Source organism: Myotis yumanensis, unplaced genomic scaffold (assembly GCF_028538775.1).
Source record: "Myotis yumanensis isolate MYYU_CA2020_CCGP unplaced genomic scaffold, mMyoYum1.0.hap1 SCAF_6, whole genome shotgun sequence".
In the NCBI taxonomy this organism is placed as follows: Eukaryota; Metazoa; Chordata; class Mammalia; order Chiroptera; family Vespertilionidae; genus Myotis; species Myotis yumanensis.
This window is the reverse complement of record NW_027223757.1, coordinates 80,935,660-80,956,615: the sequence shown is the minus strand read 5'-3', so window position 1 is coordinate 80,956,615 and position 20,956 is coordinate 80,935,660. Positions and strand designations below refer to the sequence as shown.

The 20,956-nt window shown below is 43.2% G+C and overlaps 1 protein-coding gene across 1 annotated transcript in view; it reads right to left on the bottom strand.

The window, feature by feature from the left end:
- The window catches only part of TNFRSF21 (TNF receptor superfamily member 21), a 77,734-nt gene that overhangs the window by 46,344 nt on the left and 10,434 nt on the right, over positions 1–20,956 (bottom strand). Inside the window, exons 2-3 of the mRNA XM_070418451.1 lie at positions 2,623–3,274; positions 567–1,052 (exon numbers count right to left, since the gene is read on the bottom strand). Coding sequence (XP_070274552.1) covers positions 567–1,052; positions 2,623–3,274 — 1,138 coding nt within the window. The remainder of the gene's footprint in view (positions 1–566; positions 1,053–2,622; positions 3,275–20,956) is intronic.

The following is a 20,956-nucleotide window of genomic DNA, read 5'->3' as shown; positions in this document are numbered from 1 at the left end:
TTTGAGTGTCTGCCATCTAAAAGCTCCTCCTACCCTGATAGAAATGGGATCCTAAAAATATAAGGAGGGGAAAGGTACATGGGCAGAAAGTATAGGGACCTAGAAGCAAGGTTGAGGTTCTCAAAGGCAAACTTAAGACAAGTTCTTTTTTCTTTTCTTAGCAGCCCAATAGTGAAAAAGAAGTGAGGGTTCCACTAGTCCGGAGATGTGGAGTCGGTCCCATCTGTCCTGAGCAAACAACCAGCCTGGGTCAAGGATGCAGCCAAACCTCTCTGAACTCAATCTCCTCCCATGTTCAATGACAAGGCTGAACAAAGTCCCTAAACGTCCCTCTCACACCTCTCATTTTGCAACATGCCCCTTTAAATGCGCCCGGGGAGAAAAGGGCAGAGTGGTTATTCTCTCTGAACACAATGCATCAAATGCTGACCACCTCATTTCTCCTAACACATCTAGATCAAATAGCACTAGGTGTACAAAAGACATTCCAGAAACGTTGCATTTCCCACTCCTCCAGACAACAGGGACGAGGGAAAGAGAGGCAAGGAGACGAAAAGAAAGCTCACCGTGGCCATTGCAGTAGTAGATCCACTTCTCCCGGTTCTGGGTTGGGGCAATGGATTTCTTCAGCCCCGCCTTTTCCACAATGGCGCTGGGATCCTGCCGGGGCCCCTTTTTTAGAGTCCTTGAGCTTTTCCGGATACTGCACACCACTATCACCACAAGCACCAGCAGCAGGAAAAGCACAATCATCCAGGGCAGATGCTCATTGATGTCAAAATGCTTGTGCGTGTTCTGTCTGGGATGACCCCTCTTGATGCCTTTGATGGGCGTGCTGGACTTCTCGCCCCCAGTGGCCTCCATGGGTGGCAGCAGCTTCAGGATGTGTCTGTGGTGGGAGCCTTGCTGGTGGTCCACTACCTGGAGGCTTGGGAGGGTCTTGTTCACATCTTCCTCCCACCTTGTGTTGTTGGGGACCGTCTCTTCGTGGATGCCACTCAGTTCCTTTGGTCTAACAGATGCAGAGGAGTTGAATTCTGTTGAGTTCATGCCTAGAAAAAAAAAAAAGAGTAAAGAGGAGGATGAGTTTTTCTATATTTGGAGATCTATATACCCCATCCTCTTCCTGCTCATCTCCACACCAGGCAGATCATTAAAGAACAGATGACCTTTGGAGTTTAAAAATAAGTTATACTGCACATTTTCATAAAGATCTTAAAAGCACCTTTACGTGGAAGATAAAAATGAAGCGTAACAGCTAAATTCATTTACTTCCTCGTGCCATAACCAAGGGCATTCTCAGGGATCCAACATCTGACCTTCACAGCAGCTACTCCTGTGCTTTACACCCTGAGCAGACATATATATATATATTCAGAGCTTTAGTCAACTCTCAACTGTTCTGACTACTCAGAGAACTAGTTCAAATTTAATTCCTTTGTCCTTTAATTCCTTTGTACCTCCTCTCCCAACTTTTGACTATGTCATAATGCAATGGTAAATTTGAGGATAGGTAAGAAAAGAGCTCAAACTCAAATCCAAGTTTGACCAGTGAAAGGAAGTTTTGGTGAGACAGGTCAGTGAATAAAATAAGGCAGGCCTTCCTTAGTATCTTCTATGAATAGATTAAGAAAGATTTAGATTTCTCAACCACTGGCCATGGGCATGGCCTGTTTAGTGGACTTCTGTCAGAGAAGCTTCCACAAGTTGTCTCCATTAATGAGTGGTGAGAGCCAGAGATTTTGAGTTCCAAGAAATAGGACCTGTCCTGTATCAGACCCTGAGAAAACCTGGTCAGGTCATGTGAGTCCGTTTCTTCCTTTCAAAATGGCGGCTGTAAGGCCCTCCTCACAGGGTCATCATCAAGGTCAAGTACAATCGCACCTGAGAAGACGCTAGAAAGCACAACTCAAGTGGGCTATCATCTCGATGAAAATTAAATTCAATCAAAAAGGATTTGAGAATAAAGACTAAATTTTATAGTCTGCCTGAGATTCTAAAGGAATTCTGAGGAAAACAGTGATACCCGATGAAGAACCTCAAGTTAGAATCATTTGGAAAAAAAAAAATGCATTATTTTCCAGATGTGAATGCTAGCTAGTTACCTTCAGTGTGATACAAACTTGCTTGTTTCCTGAAGCTTCTAACTTATTTTCCCCACCTTTGATCTAATATTCATCCCTCCCCTCCACAAGTCATGGTATTTTCTTCCCTTCTCCCTCCTTCTTACCTCTGGCTGTATCTACCCAGGATTGACTCCACGTTGGAAAACTTTTCATCGGAGAGAGACCTTAAATATCTATATCACTCATTTACTTGACGAGTTTGAAACCAAAACCAGAAGAAGTTCAGTGACTTACATAAGGCCACACACTGTCCTTGTTTTACTAGGTTCTTATTTGCTAGCTTGATGTGACCTAGTTTTTAGATATCTGATCCCCTTAAGTGCAACCTTCTGGGTTGAAATATTTCTAAAAGGTCCCAAAGAAGCTAGATTTAATTAGCCACAAAACGCAAGCCCCTTCATTAAGGGATATACAAAATGGCAAAACCATCCTTGGCACAGGCCCATTGCCAGTACCTTCGCTGGGCTCAAATAAACAACTCATGAGGTTAAGTTACCTTGGGAAACATACGTGGAGGAAGGGACTTCATGAGATTCCATGTGCTCAAGGCGTGAAAAGATGGCTGTGCCAGGGGAAGGTGAGGTTGTACTGGAGAAGGTCGGGGGTGTGCCACAGACGTTGTCTGCCACCTTGGTGCCTGGCTTGATCACCACCAGGTTCTGAGCCAGACAGTCTGTGTATGCTTTGCATTTCATCACACTAGAAGGCACATCAGAGAAGGTACCCCGAGCACACTGCTTACACCGCACATCCTCGGTCTCCGTCCCTTTCTTCCGCACACCCCAGCCCACAGGACACACCGTATGGGGAGCGCAGGTAGCATTAAACTGGAACATGCCAGGTGGGCAAGTGCATTCTCGGTCAGTCAAGGCAGTACAAGGTAATTTCTCAATCATTGGCCATGGACATGGCTGACTACAGTCATGGCATTTCTCTATGCCATTCTCATGCCTGGTAAAGGTCCCCACAGGGCAACTGCTGCAGACACGCAGGCTCGTGTTGGTACAGTGCTCAGATACATAGGTTCCTGCTGGACACTTGTCACAGGTTAGCACCTGGCCGGTGGCACGGTCAACGTGGTGATATCTGCCAATGAGACTTGAGGCCTTCTGTTCTGGCTGAGCAGAGGTGGTGCTAAGGAATCCAAGCTGAAAGAAATAAAATGGGAAGGGGAAGGAACAAAAACCAAGAAGGTGTTATAAAGGAACAGAGAATAAAAGATGGAACAATCCCACCACCACCATTATCATTCCCAGGAAAGATCTGACGGGTACAGTATCCTCCTAACAGTAGGCTGCTGCAGAATAGAAAGAGAGAAACAAAGACTCTGATCCCGCCCCCTCCCCCCCAGCACCTGACCTACTAGCTGTGAAGCTTTGGTATCCTTGCCTGACCTTTGCCTCAGCTTCCTTTTCTTCCATGTGTAAAATGAGGCTGACAATACCTCTCGATTATAAAAATCAACTGAGAATACGGACATGAAAGCACTCTGTAACTTGTATTAAAAATGCCATATAGCTCTAGCTGGTTTGGCTCAGTGGATAAAGAGTCAGCCTGCAGACCAAAGGGTCCCAGGTTCGAGTCCAGTCAAGGGCATGTACCTCGGTTGCAGGCTCCTCCTCGGCCCAGGCCCTGGTCAGGGCATGTGCAGGAGGCAACCAATCGATGTGTTTCTCTCACATTGATATTTCTCTCTGTCTTTCCCTCTCTATTTCACTCTCTCTCTAAAAATCAATGGGAAAATATCCTCGGGTGAGGATTTAAAATAAATAAATAAATACCTAGCGGGTGTGGCTCAGTTGGTTGGAGCATCATCCCACACACTGATAGGCTGAAGGTCAAACCCTGATCAGAAGGCAACTGATCAATCTTTCTCACATTGATATCTCTCTCTTTCTCTCTCTCTCTCTCTCAAATCAATAAAAGCATACCCTCAGGTAAGGATTTTTAAAATGCTATAGAGAAGTCAAACGTTATTTAAAAAAAAAAAAAAAAAAAGCAAACATCCTAATGCAAGAAGAAAATAACTTGCTGAATAGTTTATCATCCTTTCCATGACCCAATGTTACCATATCGTGATACCAGGATAAAACAATTGAGAAATAGGATGGCATGTATTCAAACTGCTACTTTTATAGCACCAGATATTCAGAGTTAACCTAGAGACATGGCATGGTTTTTTCAAATGTTTCATCTATGCAAATCTATATGTTTCATTTGCCTGGTTTGGGGTTTTTTGTTTGTTTTACAAAACAGAGTTAGGCCCTTGACATTCTTAATATGCTTTAATCAGCAGAGTTGATGCTTTTAGATGCATATCCTATTTGTTCAGCCTCTGAAGCCCATGGCCAATAGAGCATGGACCTGCAGCCACCTAAGAGCCCAAGCACAAAGCTGGCCTCAGCAAAGAATTAACAGACGTTTAAATTTAATTCATAGAAGAGAAACTTTACCTAGCCAGACAGAATTTTATACTATCTTCCAGAATGAAAACTTGGGAGAAAAGGAAAGCATATTTGTGATACTAAATCCTGAGGTCCTTTGGCAGGGGGTTCGGTAAGTTTAAGGATGTATGTTTAAAAAGAGCTTTGCTGCATTAATGAAGATTGAGAGGGTGTAACAAGAAAGTTTTCACTGTCTTCTACAAATTCTTCAAAATGGAGAGAGGTTGCCCATTCGGCATGGCTCAGTGATTAAGTGTCGGCCTATGAACCAGGAGGTCATGGTTCAATTTCCGGTCAGTACATATGCCAGGGTTGTGGGCTCGATCCTCAGTAGGAGTCAGCCGATCAATGATTCTCTCTTATCATTGATGTTTCTATCTCTCTCCCTTCCTCTCTGAAATCAACAAAAATATTTTTTTAAAGAGAAATTTGATCTCAAAAAAAAATGGAGCGAGTTTATATGTCAAGAAAATAATGGCTACCTCAACTACCAGCTATCCAGCAGGGCAAATTCCTTCTAAATTTACCTCTGTACCAGTAACCGAGAGAGTAAAGCAATAATTTCTTCAAAATGATCAGAGTTCCTGTTTCCTTAAAACCTTGAAACATAACCCAAGATTCCATTCTCCTCTACCTCAAATTTAACTATTTGAACCAAAAGTATCAACCTTAAAGTCCTTTACCCTGTCCCTGAGCTGCCTCCAGTTAAATGACAATATTGAAAACAAATTTCCAGTTTAAAATAATATACTCATCTTTTCTTTAACCTAAGACCTCCCAAAAAAAGGATAGTAGTTGATTTTCTTGGTAAGAGACTTAACTTCATCTTGGTCTCTGGAGAAAAGCAATCTGCTTGATAATAAATTCTGTAGTAACATCCCTTTTTACTTCTGGCTTTTTTTTTCCCCCTCCTTGTTTTTGCAAAATCAGCCCAGCCACCCTCTTCTGAACATAGTAGATGCATCCGACTGAGGAAAGAAAACTCATTACTATCTTGTGGATCCCAAGTGCCATCTGCCAAGTACATGAAGACAAATCTTGTCCCAATCTCCCCAACAATAAGGACCCAACCCAAGAGGTTGCAAAAGAGGCTCTGCTCTGTACTTCTCCAAGTTCCTTCCTATTTAGTTTCTAAGTGCAAAAGCCACTGTAGAGAACTGCAGTGTTCAGGAAGTCGGAAAGATGTAAACATGCTTCTAAGTCTAAGGTGAGGGATGCCACTACTAGGTTCTGCATGAGTCCCCTGATTACTGAATTACTGGAGGTCCCCCAAGCAGGATACAGAGCCCACCTCCAAACCTCATTGCACCCACACGCTTTCTTCACTCATTAAGTAGATTTTCCAGTTCTTTGTTCATTTAAAATAACTGATCAAGTTTCTAATTAAACAAAACTCTGGGCTCTTTAAACTGCACCCGACTAGGTAACCCACTTAAGATGATGGGGCTCTACAAAGGGACCATGCTACAAGAGGCAATTGCAGCTCCTACAAATACAGTGAACAGAAAACAGGGCTCGCAGTCTCACCTGGGCTGAACACTAGACCTGAACCTTGTGCACAGACTAGGTACTGTGAAAGCACTGGACAAATGTTTCTTGAAGATCTGCTATGTGTGTATAAGAACCTTTCAAACTCTACCCCAGGCTTTACGGTGTTTACCTTCTAAAGGAAGACAGACAGAAACAACTAATTACATCAGTAATTACATAATTAGATTGAGATTACTGCTGAGAAGGAGAAATAGAGTCCGGTGAGAAGGGGTTTAACAGGCACTTTGTAGCTCAGAGATACTAGAGAAATGTTTTGGAGTATCTCTGAAGGATGGAAACAGAATTTAAGTCTGAACAGGAGAGTGGAGGGAGACTTGGCAGAGGGAGTCTCCGAGCAAAAGTCTGAAGCAGAGAAGGTCAGCTCAGGAACTAAAAAACTCGTGTGGCTCTACCTCCAGATGCAACACAGTGGCCATAGTTAAACTTGGAGAGGCTCCAAAGTTTGATTCTAATCCAAAATGCAATGAGAAGTCACTGTCTGTTTATATTGGAGGTTGGTGACAGAGGCATATAATCACATTTGTGAATAAAAAAAAAAGTTATCTGGCTGCAGAGAGGACCGAGAAAGTGGTGTGGGAGGAGAGCAGACGAGAAAACCCACTGAGAAGATGAAAGCCACGAGGAAGTGAGGGATGACGTGGACTGGGGTGGAGGTCGTGGAAGGAGGAGAAGGCAACAGACATGAGAGGTCAGAGCAGCTGGATATGGGGAATAGTTACCTATGGGAGGAGAAACCAAGGAAAACATCCATGGTTTCCAAATTGGACTCCAGATCGCACAGCACCGAACACATTTCTCAGGGCTGCCCCTGGGCCTGGACGGTGAGTCAGGGCAAGAACAGGAGGTAGGACTCTAAGTTCCCCACCTCTGCCTCAAACAATGCAGCTCTGATCTACTAATTTGCTAAGGGTTTCCAAGCAAGAATTCATTTGAAGGAATTCATTTACTCCCTCTGCGCTAGAGGGACCCCTAAGAGCTCCTTCAATCCCAAAGTTAACAGTTAAACCATCTGAGCTACAAAGCTGGAGGAACTAGTTGTTCCCGGGGGCTGAAACCCTGCTGAGAGGAACAGGTGGCAATGTCCCTTCCTCTTAAAGACATTGGATAAAAGTTCTTTTCCTAAGGCCTCAGCTGAAGACCGGTGATCTAAAACTGGAGCTTTTCCCACTAGCCTGGTGGCAACCCTCTGGTTTCTAAGAAAACTAAAATAACGTAAAAATCATTCCCAAAGGCAATTCAAAGGGTGAAGCGATGGATAGTGGGGACGAAGGGGGTCAAGTTCAAAAACAATATTAAAGAATGTTCCCTATAAAACGTAAACACAGTTTAGGTGATACCTAAAAGCTACGGTTGGGGGAAACACTGGAGTCAGGAGATATGGTCACTGAGAAGTGAACACCCAGGGCTGGGTTCTACCTGGTCAAGAGAGTTCATTCTCTCACTTTACAGAAGCGGGGAGACTAAATCAGAGGTTCCCCAAAGCCTCAGGCCTCAAGTGCAGCATCAAAATGGCCTGGGAAGCAGCTTTCGCAAAAATTCACAGCCTCAGTCCCATCACCTGAGATCATGTGGGTCTGCAACAGGGCCAGGAATGTGTTCTGTTTTTAAGCTTTCCAGTGATTCCGATGTGCCCCCTGAACCAAGGGCCGAGCGCTCTGGTTTGAATCTTCTCTGATTCTGAGAAACACGTTGGAAACAGCCCGGTTTCACTGTCAGAGCCCCTCCCTTCTCCTCTTTCCCAACCTGGCCCTTTCATTGCTTAAATATTATTCTTACTTCATCATTATTTTCATAATAATTCTAACAACTACAAGAGAGAATAAAATGTTTAAGTATCTGCTCAAATCCACCCATCCCTAGAGAAACTCACTGTTAAGTTGGGTGCACATCTTTCCAGACCCTTCGTGAGCATTTACAGACAACATATGCATCCATACTTTAACCTGGCTGCTTCAGCTTCATCTAAAGGAGACAGGCCATACATAGTGTTCTGTGATTTGATTTTGTTCATCTTCTCATACTGCATCACTGAAATCTCTCCATGTCAGAACATAGAGACAGCTTCATTCTTTAGAATGATCAAGTTCTCTTCAGCAGCATGCATCTGCCTTCCTTCAGAGGTACTTCCTACTGAACACGTTACATATAGATTGCCTCCTTGTCCTTGTCAGTGTATGCACGCATTTTCTATATTCTGTATTCCCCTCCTTCACTTCCCACTCCCACCCATTTCCCCTTCCTTCCTTCCTTCCTTCCTTCCTTCCTTCCTTCCTTCCTTCCTTCCTTCCTTCCTTCCTTCCTTCCGACAAATGACAGCTACAGCCACATTGCTCTCAGGCTCTTAAGAACCACTTTGTTCAGGGACAAAAGAAGGCTCTGTACACCCTTATCTTGGAACCTTCACTCTTCCTCCTCCCTACTAATATGACTTAGTATTAATATGATATAGAATTAACATTAACACCATATATGTTTTTCAGCCTGGGGGAGGCCCAGATCTGAAGTAGAAAGAATCGCTGGGCAAAACTTTAGAAGACAGAAGACTAAGATCAGTTAGACCTGGTTCTTGTGCAGACCCTGCCCTAAGATCAGTTAGACCTGGTTTTACTTGCTTGTACAATTAGCAGGTTGGACTAAGTTATATTCAACGCCAGCCTCCGAGGTGTCGGCGATGGTCAAGTTCCACCTTCTCCCTGAAGCCGTGACATTTCCTGGTCACCCAGATCCCAAGCAGATGGGCAAACTTTTCACCCCATTTCCTGTTTCTGTTTGTCATTTAGGTGCCTAATTACATACTGTCTTGTGTTTGCTGATGGCCTCATAAGTGTATGTATTTATCGTCCCATAATGATTACAAGCGGCTCGAGGCCAGGGACAACCACGGAGATGGCATTTCCTCCCTTGCTCAACCACCTCAAAATGAGCATCACCAAAACGATAAAGAAAGCATCCTCCGAGCCAGGGGTCAGCAAACTAAATCCCGCACGCCACTTGTTGTAAATAGGTTTTACTGGAACCCAGACATTCATTTAGCCATTGCACGTGGCTGCTTTCACGCTCCAATGGCAGGGCTGGAGAACTGCAATAGAGACCATATGGCCCGAAAACTCAGAATATTTACTATCTGAACTTTTTAGGAAAAAAAGTCTGCTGAGACTTCACTGATGGGTTAAAAAAAATGTCTAAAAATGCAGGGACAGGAGTCTTAGGCTTCTTGTAGAATCTAGCATTGATACTGAGTTCCTGGCTGCCTTTCTGACACCCACTCTAACTCACACACCACATCTGATATTTTCATCCCCTGCTTAAAACTCTCAATGGCTTCCCACATCACGTGACTTAGAAAGAAATGCAACATCTTTTACAGAGATAGGACATCCCCTGAAATGCCGTACTTGCCTTCCCCTCATCCTGCTTTCCCCTATAAGACTACCATAATCCTGTAGTCAGGAATTTTTCCATGGATGGTATCTTCCCCTCTGAGCCACAAGGATAAAGTCTATTTGACATGACTGGCTACCAAGTACCCCGTTCATGGTATACCTGACAAGGGTTTGTGGACTAAATGAATGAATGGATTCACAGACCAGGAATAACTACAAGCAGCGAAGCAACTGCGAGAAACCCAAAAAGCCTCCACTGTGTACCCACAAAAACTCAAAAGATAAAATCATCTGGCACTCAGTAAGGGCAGATAGTTTCACCTCCAAAGATCCTGAGGATATCACTCTGTTTCCACAGAATCATAACTGGCTTAAAAGCCATTATGCACATCATGGTACTTAAGATGACAAGCAAATGTAATGACGAATTTAAAACATACTTCCTCATTTAAAAAAAAAAAGCATTACACTAATTTGATGCTTAAAATTATAAGCAGTATCATGAGATTGTTTTCCTGAAGTTACTGATGTTCTATCCTACTTTAAACTTGAGTTATTTGGAAATTTTCATTTATCCAGAACATGTACTTCACCAACCATCATGGATAACTGAGCAAATGTCAGTGCACCATCCCAAACCGTACGGGATATGGGAACACTATAAATACGTGTTGAGTAGATTAAAAGGAAACAAAGCACATTTCAAACAAATGGGGGAAATTTTCCTTGCAGTTTACAAGAATAGCATACTTATGTCATTCTTGTTCCCTATCAAATTGCAGCCATTTTTAATGAAAAAAAAAAACTGAAAGCAGTGATAAACTTTTGTCTACTCATAATGGACAAGCAGGAAGACTTTGAGTTTAACATAGAAAAAAATTTATACTGCATAAAACTAGTATTTTAAGAAAAACCTCAGTTAGTGTGGATATTATAACAAAGATAAAGCAACCAAGACCTATTCCAGAGATGGTAACTATAAAACATGCTAACGGATGATCAAAAGGCAAAGGGCCAGCAGAGCTAGGCACTCCCAGAATTTCTGACCACTTTATTTTGAGCATCACATTAAATTCCTCATAGCAAGGCTCTGACTGTTGGGATTTCTCTAGATTTGAAGGGAGAAAAAGAACGGATGAAGAGGAAAGCACCAAGGGCAGAGCTTCCACAAAGCACACAGACAGATCTGCTCCCAGGAATGCTATATAAATTGGATTGGCTCTGGCATTTATTCCCTACTATCCTTTCTGATTTAAAAGTCTTCTGTTGCTAGGGCAAAGGCAGGCACTGTTATTAAAGCTACAAATACAGAGAAAGCCAACGCTAGAAGGTGCTGACTTTAGGACTGGAAGGAGGCAAGATTAGGGGACACTGGGGAAAGGAAAAAAAACGGGCAGGGCTTCACCCAGATGCTGTCTTGCCTGGAACCTGCAATGCAGAGGAGTGAGCACTCAGCATTCGGTCCATGGACCACAGGCCTTCATCTCCTTCTGCCCGCTGCAATTGACATTCCTACAGGATAAGACCCTCATCTACGTGCAAAAGCCATTTTGTTAACAAGACAATGGTAAAGGTTTAGGGGAAACTCTCTCCTGTGCTTGCTGAGAATTTATAGAATCCTTACACAAACCAAGGCAACAGTAAGGACACCAGCCAGTACAGCGATTCCAGCATGAACATATAAACAAAACCCATTTTAGCCTGGGGTGTGCTAAGCAGGCCCATTCTCCCAGGTCCTAGTGGGGGATCTGGGCAAGGGACTCAGCCTCTGTCTGCTTCCTCATTAGTATGATGAAGATACTAGCAACAACTACTCTCTTAAGATGGTTTTCAGAATTAATTGTTACTACAGGTAAAGCAGAGAGGACAAAGCGTAACACAAGTAAGTACAACGTAATGTTAATTATTTTAATTATCACTCCTTCTATTTATCATTTTACCATATTTTCACTTCATTCTCTTGGGATTAGATCATCTTTTTAAATGCCCCAATTAAAATGCAAATATTCACTTCCTGAGAAATGTATCAAAGACTCCAGATTTAAAAAGCTCATATGCCTTACTAGGCCTGGAGCATACTACAAAACAAACAATACAGATTGTACAACAATGAGGCAAAAGACAAACCCGGGGGCATTTCAAAACGTATTTAAAATATAAACTTGGGCCCTGGCCAGCATGCTCAGTGGTTAGAGCATAGGCCTGCACACTTGAGGGTCTGGAGTTTGAGGTTGCTCTTCTTTTTTTTTAAAAAAAAAATGTATTTTTTTATTGATTTCAGAGAGGCAACCAATCAATGTCTCTCTCTCCTTCCTCCCATCTTAACATAATAAAACAATATATAAACTTAGTATATCTAGTAAATGAGAGAACACAAGTGAGGAGAGGATTTACTTATTAATAAATACACTTTAGACAAATGGGGCAGAATTTCAGTAAGCATTTTCCAGAGTGAGTTTCTTTGATCTAGTCCCACAAGATGTTAATGATTCTAGGGTCTAAAACACGGGTGAACAAGCGCCAGCCAGCTGCCTACTTTTTTATAGCCCAGAAACTAAAAATGCTGTTTACATTTTAAATAGTTGGGGGCTGGGGGAGGGATCAAAAGAAGAAAAATATTTTCGTGACACAAGAAAATTATTTGAAATTCAAATTTCAGTGTCCATAAATTTAGTTTTGTTGGCACACAGCCATGCCCATTCTTTTAAGGATGGCTTAGGAGGCTTCAAAGTACTACAAAAGCAGAGTTGAGTAGTTTCCACACAAATAGAATGGATTTGAGGATATTAACCTAATTTTGGTGTTATTAAATATAGTATTCAAATTAGAATGTAAAAATATATGGCATACACAGATAATGAAAACTTATAACTGAAAATGTAAAGAATTAATGCAAATGAGGTTAACATAAATTTCACTCAGTAGTTGGGATAGCCCAGCAGGCATGGCTCAGAGGTTGAGCGTGGACCTGTGAGCCAGGAGGTCACAGTTTGATTCCTGACCAGGGCACATGCCAGAGTTGCCAGCTCGATCCCCAGTGTGGGGTGTGCAGGAGGCAGCCGATCAATAATTCTCTCTCATCATTGATGTTTCTATCTCTCTCTCTCCCTTCCTCTCTGAAATCAATAAATGTATATTTTAAAAATATAGTCGGGACAGAGGGCAACATGAGTAAAGGTAATTACCACGTGGATAAGTTATGACATCCTTCGAAACTGGAATGCAAATTTGTGCAGCATAACTAAATTAAAGTGATAAGCTCCAATGCTGGCAGGCTTGTGGGGTAAAAGGCACATTAATAGGTTGCTTGTGGCACTTTAATCCAATCTTTCCAAAGACAATCTGGGCATATGCAACAAGAACCATAAAACTGTTCACTTGTTTCCTGCAACCCAGTAATTCCACTTTGGGAAATACACCTCAAATACCCCTCACTTTTGGGAACAGCCCAAAAAGGAAAAGAGCAGTTGGTTTGCACACAGACAACTCATTAGTGCTTCTTGCTTGCAGCAGGAGAACAATGACATCAATCCAAGTGTCCAACAAAAGTAGGATGGCTCAACGCACCGCCAACCGGAGAGGCAGCTATTAGAAACGGTAGGCATGAAGGCTTGAACTGACACGATCATGGGTACCTCGAACTTACTAACACCCATCCAAACTCTGGGTTTCCCCAATCCCACCCACTCCTACCCCTTATTTCCCTTCAAAGTAATCAGACCACCACAGACTCAACTAAATGACTGCTTTCCTTCCACTCCTCTTGCCCCCGTATATCATCATCAGTAAACTCTCCCCAAAATCTTTGAAATCTATCTGTTAAGCCCCATCATCACTGACACCAACCCAGAACGGTCCTCTCTCCCCTGCACAGCGAAAGATTCCAACCGGTCTCTTGCTTCTATGCTTCCCTCTCTAAGCCATTTTCCATGGAGCTGCCAGAGTGATCTTTAAAAAAATCTACCGGTAATTCAAGCCACATTGTAACTCTGCTTCCCACTGTACTCCGGGTGATAGCCTGACACTTTCATACCTTTAAAAAGGTCTTGTATGATCTGGCCCGACTACCTCAACCTCAATCCACGTGCCCTTTGCCCCTATTTGCTGAGCACCAACCACATCGGCCTTCTTTCTATTCTTTGAACATGCAGACTCTTTCTTACCTCTGGGCCATTCCACATCCTGTTCCCTCTTTCCAACATACTCTTCCTTCCGTTCTTGAAGGCTTGTCCTTCTTTTATCTTCCTTGATAAACTATGAACTCCAAGAGGAAAGGACCATAAATAGCCTTTTACTATCACATACCCAGAGTCTAGCAATGCGACATTTAACAGAAGCATCATATAAACATTTGTTAAATATATGAAAACTAGAAATATATCACTGTAAGATAACAGAAAATAGCTACACAAGCAAATACACATTAGTTTTAGCTATACGTAAATGAAGAAAAGCAGAACACAAGCAAACACATACACATTAGTTTTAACTAGATGTAAATGTTTATACAGTCAGAGAACAAAAATTAATTGGGAAGACGCATAAAGAGAATTCCATACCCGTTCTTCTAGTCTGCTTTGTAGCTCTCAGTAGTGAGATATAGTTCAAGTTCCAACTGCCCTCTAACTTGTCTAGAATGAAGTTAATTTTTGTTGTTTTATTTTGTATTAATCCTCACCCGAGGATATTTTTCCATTGACTTTTAGAAAGAGTGGAAGAGACGGGTAGAGACAGAGAGAAACAATGATATGAGAGAGACACATCGACTGGTTGCCTCCAGCACGAGCCGCGCCCAGAGCCGGGAATCAAGCCTGCAACTGAGGTACGAGTTACGTGCCCTTGACCAGAATCGAGCTTGGGACTCTTCAGTCCGTGGGCGGACACTCTCCACTGAGCCAAACCAGCTAGGGCTAGAATGAAGTTAGTTTAGAGCAAGATCCTTCTGGAATTCATTCATCATTTATTGCTTAACTACTAGGTGTCATGGCACTGAACCAGAAACACAAAGATGAACAGCACATTGTCGTCTTTGAGAAGTTGAAATGGAATCGCAGCCTTGGCCCTGAGGACTCCAAATGAGACAAGAAGCACACTCAAACCCTGTCTGATCTGGTATTTTTCCTGGACCCGGTTTTAACACAAGATTTAAACCCAAAAGGAGAGAGAGAAGCCCTGGACTTCTAGAATTACGGGAAGAGCAAGGAATGACTAATAACCAGTTAAATTATTCTGGAAGCCTGTCACCATTTGCCTTTGAAGCTTTTTCCCCTTTCTCAACCCTCCCGCCTCTCCTAGTCCTGATTAAACAAACTTACCTGGCCACACTGAGAATGAAATCAGATAATGGTCTTGTCTCAAAGGTTCTTTGGGAGACCAGAACTCCAACCTCTTTCCCAGAATCAGTGATTAAATTTCCTCTCACCCTTTGCCTTTAGTCTACTCAGTATCTGCAATCTATGAAGTGATATGCTTGAAAGCTTGCTATGGGAGCGAGCTACCAGGGAAGTCTGATAAACCTCACACAATCATGGAGTTAAAGCAGTTTCTCAGAGACCTGAATAGTTAACAAAGGAAATGCTAACAACCGATGATGCAAACTCATGCACTAATCCTATACAAATAATCAGGTTGGCGGCAAAGAAAGCCTAAAAGGTCTTCAATTTCTCAGGATAAGTGAGTAGAAACCACACTGCTAAGCAGAACCCAGGTCACACTGTTACTCACTAAGCAAATATTTTTCAAAATGACCCAAGTAGCAGGAAAGCAAAGTATCCATTCCCTATTTATAACATTTCAGTCTGCAAGCGTATCTTTCCACCTTACCATGGCACCACTGCCCGTCACAGTCACACCATGCTTGCCAATGACTCCACGCCCTCCCCTTTCAACCCACACACACAGGTTGTTCATGCTTTATAATCGGCTGTTTGGGCTAAAATTCCAAGTGCCATCCTAGAGCAGGAGTGCTCTTTGGATGGCAAGAGAATGTTCAACTCTCGAGTAAAACCATTCCCTTAACAGAAAACAAAATTCCAGTAAATTAAGGTTACTCATCCCCTACCCGCAACTTGGCAGAAACGGCCGTGTGTATGCTGCCACAGTGGCCTAGATTTGAGTCCTCTGTTTAGCAGCTGCCAACTGCTTCACTCTAACCTCTCTTACATCTCATTCCTTATGTGTAAAAGGGGGCTAATAACATACCCCATGGATGTGTAAGATTAACTGAGATCGTTTTTAAAAGGTATTCAAAGGTAAGCTATTCAATAGTAACTACTCAATGAATAGGAGCTAGTAATATCAACATCAATGATTAACAGGAACAGCCACCATATTCCTCCCCTCTGAGTTCTCAGTGCTAAAGCCCTCTTGAATCCACAGCCGCTCTCTTTTGATTCCAGGACCCACGGCCTCACTCCTCTCTCCTAAATCCATTCCAGCCGTCTTCCTCCTCCCAAAACAGTTCTGCAAATGGCTCCAAGTGACTGAGCCACCAGGCAATTCTAGTGGCAGAAGAGCAAATGGAAAATTATAGAAAGATCAGATAATGAGCTTTGTTAGGACTTAGCTTCCTAAGCCCCCTCTCCTGTTTTTTTTTTTCTTTAAAACAAACCCTTAGACATAATTTTCAAATATTCTAAAAAGAAGATGGAGCTATCTCTCAGTGCCCTCACTACCCACCCACACCCTGCCCAGGCCTGCCCTCTGAGATCCCTCTGAGCACAACTTTCCCACCACTGCAAACATCTGTCAACCTCCAACACCAGGATGTTGACATGTGAAAACGAAAAATTTAGATAGCCAGAATCTAGGGAGAAAGAACCACTCGCGGCAGCCTTTACCACCCCTCGAAAAAGTGAGATCACCACTCTGAATCAACAGCCTAACACCCGTGAGCCCCACCTCCCTCAGCCCCAAGTCCAGCACACACGGACATCTGCCAGGTTCCTCCCAGATTATGACCTCTGCCCAGCTCCTCTTGGATTCAGGCTGCAAATGGGAGGTGGTGGTAGGAAAGCCAGGTGGCAGCATTCAAGCCAATTTAGGATTCCTGTTTATTTTCGCTATTTGACAAATACAAACAATGGGGCAAAGCCAGTGTTTATTCACGATCTCACCCCTATTCCTAAAGAATCAGAGCTCAGCAGCTGCTCCTCCAGCAGCCGCAAAGCCCAGCGTCCAGCTAGCGCTAAATGGAGATTCAATTTGGGGACCCTGTTGACTCCTCTGAGGGCTCGTTTTCATTCTGTCAAACAGACTTATCTGTGCCTGACGGTCCAGACCGAGTTTGCTCCAAATGGTCATGGACACATGCCCAGAGGCAGTGAGGCCACCAGGGTTCTTCCTGCCATAGAAGAGAAGCACCTGAATGTGCCAGGAAATTGCCAGTGACCTGGCACCACCAGAATTTGCCTGACGTGCTTGGGGTTAGAGGGCCAGCAGAGTATTATTGCTTCCTGGACTATAAGCTTCGAAGTATCCATAATGAAAAGTCACTTAGGGGGGTGGAGGGGTTGGAGGTGGAAGGAGGGGATAGATGGTGATGGAAAAAATAAAATAATAAAATAAAAACAAAAAGAAAGAGAAGTCACTTAGTTCAAGTCTGATGATGTATCTGACCATTTCCCATACGAAAAAAAAAACTAATTTAATAAAGTTTACTTAAGCCAATTAATTATAGTTCACATGCTTTATAAAGGGCCAGCTGAGTACAACACCAACTTGCAACTTGCCTACAGAGTCTCCAAAGAGGCTTTACCTCTCACCTTCACGGACTGAATCAAGTGTAAAGTTCAAGTGTGATGTCTCCGCCTTCTGATCTCTGATGCAGAAAGTACACACATCACCTGCTGGAGTCGGCCCAGCAGCTCACACCTACTTGCCCTTATCCAAAAAGGACGTGGCCAGAGAGATGGGCCTTCTGCGAAATGTCCTGGGAAACATGGCATAACCGTGCTTACCAAATCGGGCTATTTGATAGACTTCATCCTTAACTCCAGACTGAACCACACTAACATATGCAATGTACCCAACTGGTAGACCTCTGCCTACTTAGTCTCGGGGTTTTTCTCAGTTTAGGTTAGTACACATTCCATTAACGAGGAACTTTTTTTCTTGTTGATTTTAGTTTGCTTATGTATTTTATTTACACTGGAGGTTTGCTTTTTTCCTTTGGACTGGACCCGAGGCAGATTCATCCATATGCCTTTAGAAACAGTTGGGATAAAAAAGCAAGTTGATCACGTTTTATACATTTGACAACAGGGATGGAGGTCCCTGTGGCAAGTCCAAGTCCCGCATTCCAGTCCAGGCCTGCCTCACCCCTTCTGCTGACTAGAAGCCACTTTCCCTGCGGCGGCTAATCTATGTCCTTCTGAAACTTGGCAGAGTTTTCTTCCTCTGACTTGCAGACTAACAGCCAATTTACTTCAGGTTTTTAAAGATTTTAGCATCAATCACATCATGTGCTTTGTTTTTTGTACATTCATCTGCTGGTTCCATTCAAGAGAGTGAAATCCATCCAGCACAACTAATGGCCATGCACACTCTATATACCATACAAAATGTACATACGGACAAGATCCAAAGCCTTGCTCATCCCCAGTTCCCACTGCCTCTCGCAGAGAACATGTTCAACGTAGGCTTATTGACATGAAAAATAAGTTGTTTTCCCAATCTAGGCTGGTTTTTCCCCTCCAGGTTGCTTTCCCTTCCCGTTTTCACAATCTAGGATTCTGGAGTTAAGGTACACAAAAAGGGGAAAATCTTTTGGATATGATATCAGCTCTGATTCAAAGTTCTATCTGAATGTGCCACCAAGTCCAAGTCAGGACTTCAGCCCCCAGCCCCCACACCACTCCGTGCCTGCCTGGTCAAACAGCCAAAGTCAAGTGCCAAGATGGTGATAATTAAACTTGATAAACGAAGGTCAGGAGCTAGACATTTAGTCACAACGACCGTGACAAACGCTAATACTTGGTGCTTTCTAGGCTAGCACACAGCTGAACAGGCTCTTACAGCAAATGTCCCTCTATCTGGAATTCATGATGTAGGCAGAATAGTGCTTTCCAAAATTTCAGACCTCATTTCCTTGTCAATTATGGCTCCCTTCTCTTCAGACTGCCCACTGCCAACATTCTATCGTCCCATCAAAGCCAGTTCCCTGAGGGCAAAAGATATCTCTGAGTGTGTTGTTTCATACGAGGCAAGCTCTTCTAGGGCATTCCTTCACACTAGTACAAACCCAAAGGTCTCACTTATCTTCTCCACAAGCTTTTGGCGTGGAACACATAATATTTTGTCTTTCAGTTTATGGTTGACTTTCCAATATCATGCAGACACAATTCATCAGAAGCAAAAGTGCAAGCGGCAAGAACATCTCCTTCCAAAGATGCTCATGTAATTTTCATTAATGTTTTGCAACAAATCAAACCACCAGTCTCAACTTTCCCCCAGTGAGCCTTCTTTGTTGTTACATTTCACCATCTAGAAATTTGGAGTTATGAAATAGAGTGGCACAGGCCTGGGGGTTCAGGCAGTCCTGGGGTCCAGCCCCAGTGCCATCACTTGTGAGCTGTGTGGTCCAGCACAAACCAATGAAGTTTTTGCCGCCTCATTTTCTCACCTATAAAACAGAGAATAGCACAGGCTCCACAGAAATGTTGAAAGTAAATAAAATACTGTATATAAAGCACCTAACACATCATACTTTTTATATATAATCATGTCATAACATAGTAAAAAGCTAGGAAAATTCCAGGACAAGTGGAATAGGGAAACTAAGATAGTTAAACAGCAGTTTGCAGCCACCTAGGAAATCTTATGCTCCCTAAACCAAAAATACCTACAAGTAAATGGTATGCACATCTCCTCCTGAACCAGAGGGTAAATAGCTAAATCACCCTACTCAGGGAGAGATGTAACAGAAACCCAATTAAGGTTCATTTGCCAACCCCACCAAGGACAGACAAATGAAGAGAATAAATCTCATTTTGGTACATCAGTATAAAGCTAATGAATATTCTATTGACCCTCTCCTAAGATCTCCCCTAAATATCCAGCCTTTAAAACCCCTGAAAACAAAGATCCCAGGGTGCTCTCCCTCCAGGGAGCCTACCAGTGCCATTCCCTTCTCCCTCTCATTCCCCACAGGAATGCATCTCCTAAACTCCAAGGAACCCCACTAGACTTGCAACCAGGGGAGCAATGGGCAGCGACAGCTCATCCCAGGCTAACCCCCTGAACCTGTCTCTGACTTCCAGTGAGCCAAAGCTACCCAGGCTAGGCTCTCCTGTTGCTTCTTCTACGCCCTTCCTTGTTTCATTGCCTTAAGAGTATTTTTCCTATGAACAATAAATTCTTGCTTGCTTTTCTACACCAAGGTCTCACTATCTCATCAGTAACAATCCTCAGTTTATTTTGTTCATTAGATTCGAGGTATGAATCAGATCATCCGATACCTGTCTTTCCCTGACTGGCTTATTTCACTGGGTATAATACTCTTCAGATCCCTCCATGCTGTCTCAAAGGGTAAGAGATCTTTCTTTTTTCCTGCTGCACAGTATTCCATGGTTTAAATGCACCACTGCTTTTTTATCAACTTGTCTACTGATGGGCACCTGGGCTGTTTCCAGATCTTAGCTATTGTAAATTGTGCTGATATGAACATAGGGGTGCATACATTCTTTCTGATTGGTGTTTTGGGTCTCTTAGGATGTATTCTAAAAGTGGGATCACTGGGTCAAATGGCAATTCCATATATACCTTTTTGTGAAAATTCCATACTGTTTTCCAGATGGCTGCACCAGTCTGCATATCTACCAGCTGTGTACTACAGTTCTCTTTTCTCCACATCCTCGCCAGCATTTGTCATTTGTTGATGGTAACCATGCTGACAGGTGTGAGGCAATACCTCATTATCCTTTTAATTTGCATCTATCTAATAATCAGTGACTTTGAGCATTTTTTTCATGTCTCTTGGCCATCTATAAGTCTGCTTTGAAAAAGTGTCTATTGAGAAACTGAGAGACCAAGATGGCGGCATAGGTAAACACCTGAGATTGCTGCCACAAACAACCACTTCAAAAATACAACTAAAAGACGGAACGGACATCACCCAGAACCACAGGAAGGCTGGCCGAGGACAGGCTCTTCAACTAGAAGGAAAGACAACAGCATTCCAAGGCTCAGAGGAGGCGCAGTGTGGAAAATATAAAGGTACCGAAGTGCGCGCGCAAAACAGGCTGGTGGCTGAGGGTGCGGTTGTCGTTTTTAATCAGGAGGGAGTCTCAGACTCTGAGCTCCAGATCCGGGCAAGTCTCTAGGGACTCAGACTCAAACGGGAGAAGCGGGATTGTCTGGCATCAGTTGAAACGTGAGGGCAGCTTTCTCTCCGAGGTTTGCAGCCCTTGCTGGGGTTCTGAGAAGCAGAGCTTCTGGGAACGGGACTGAAAGC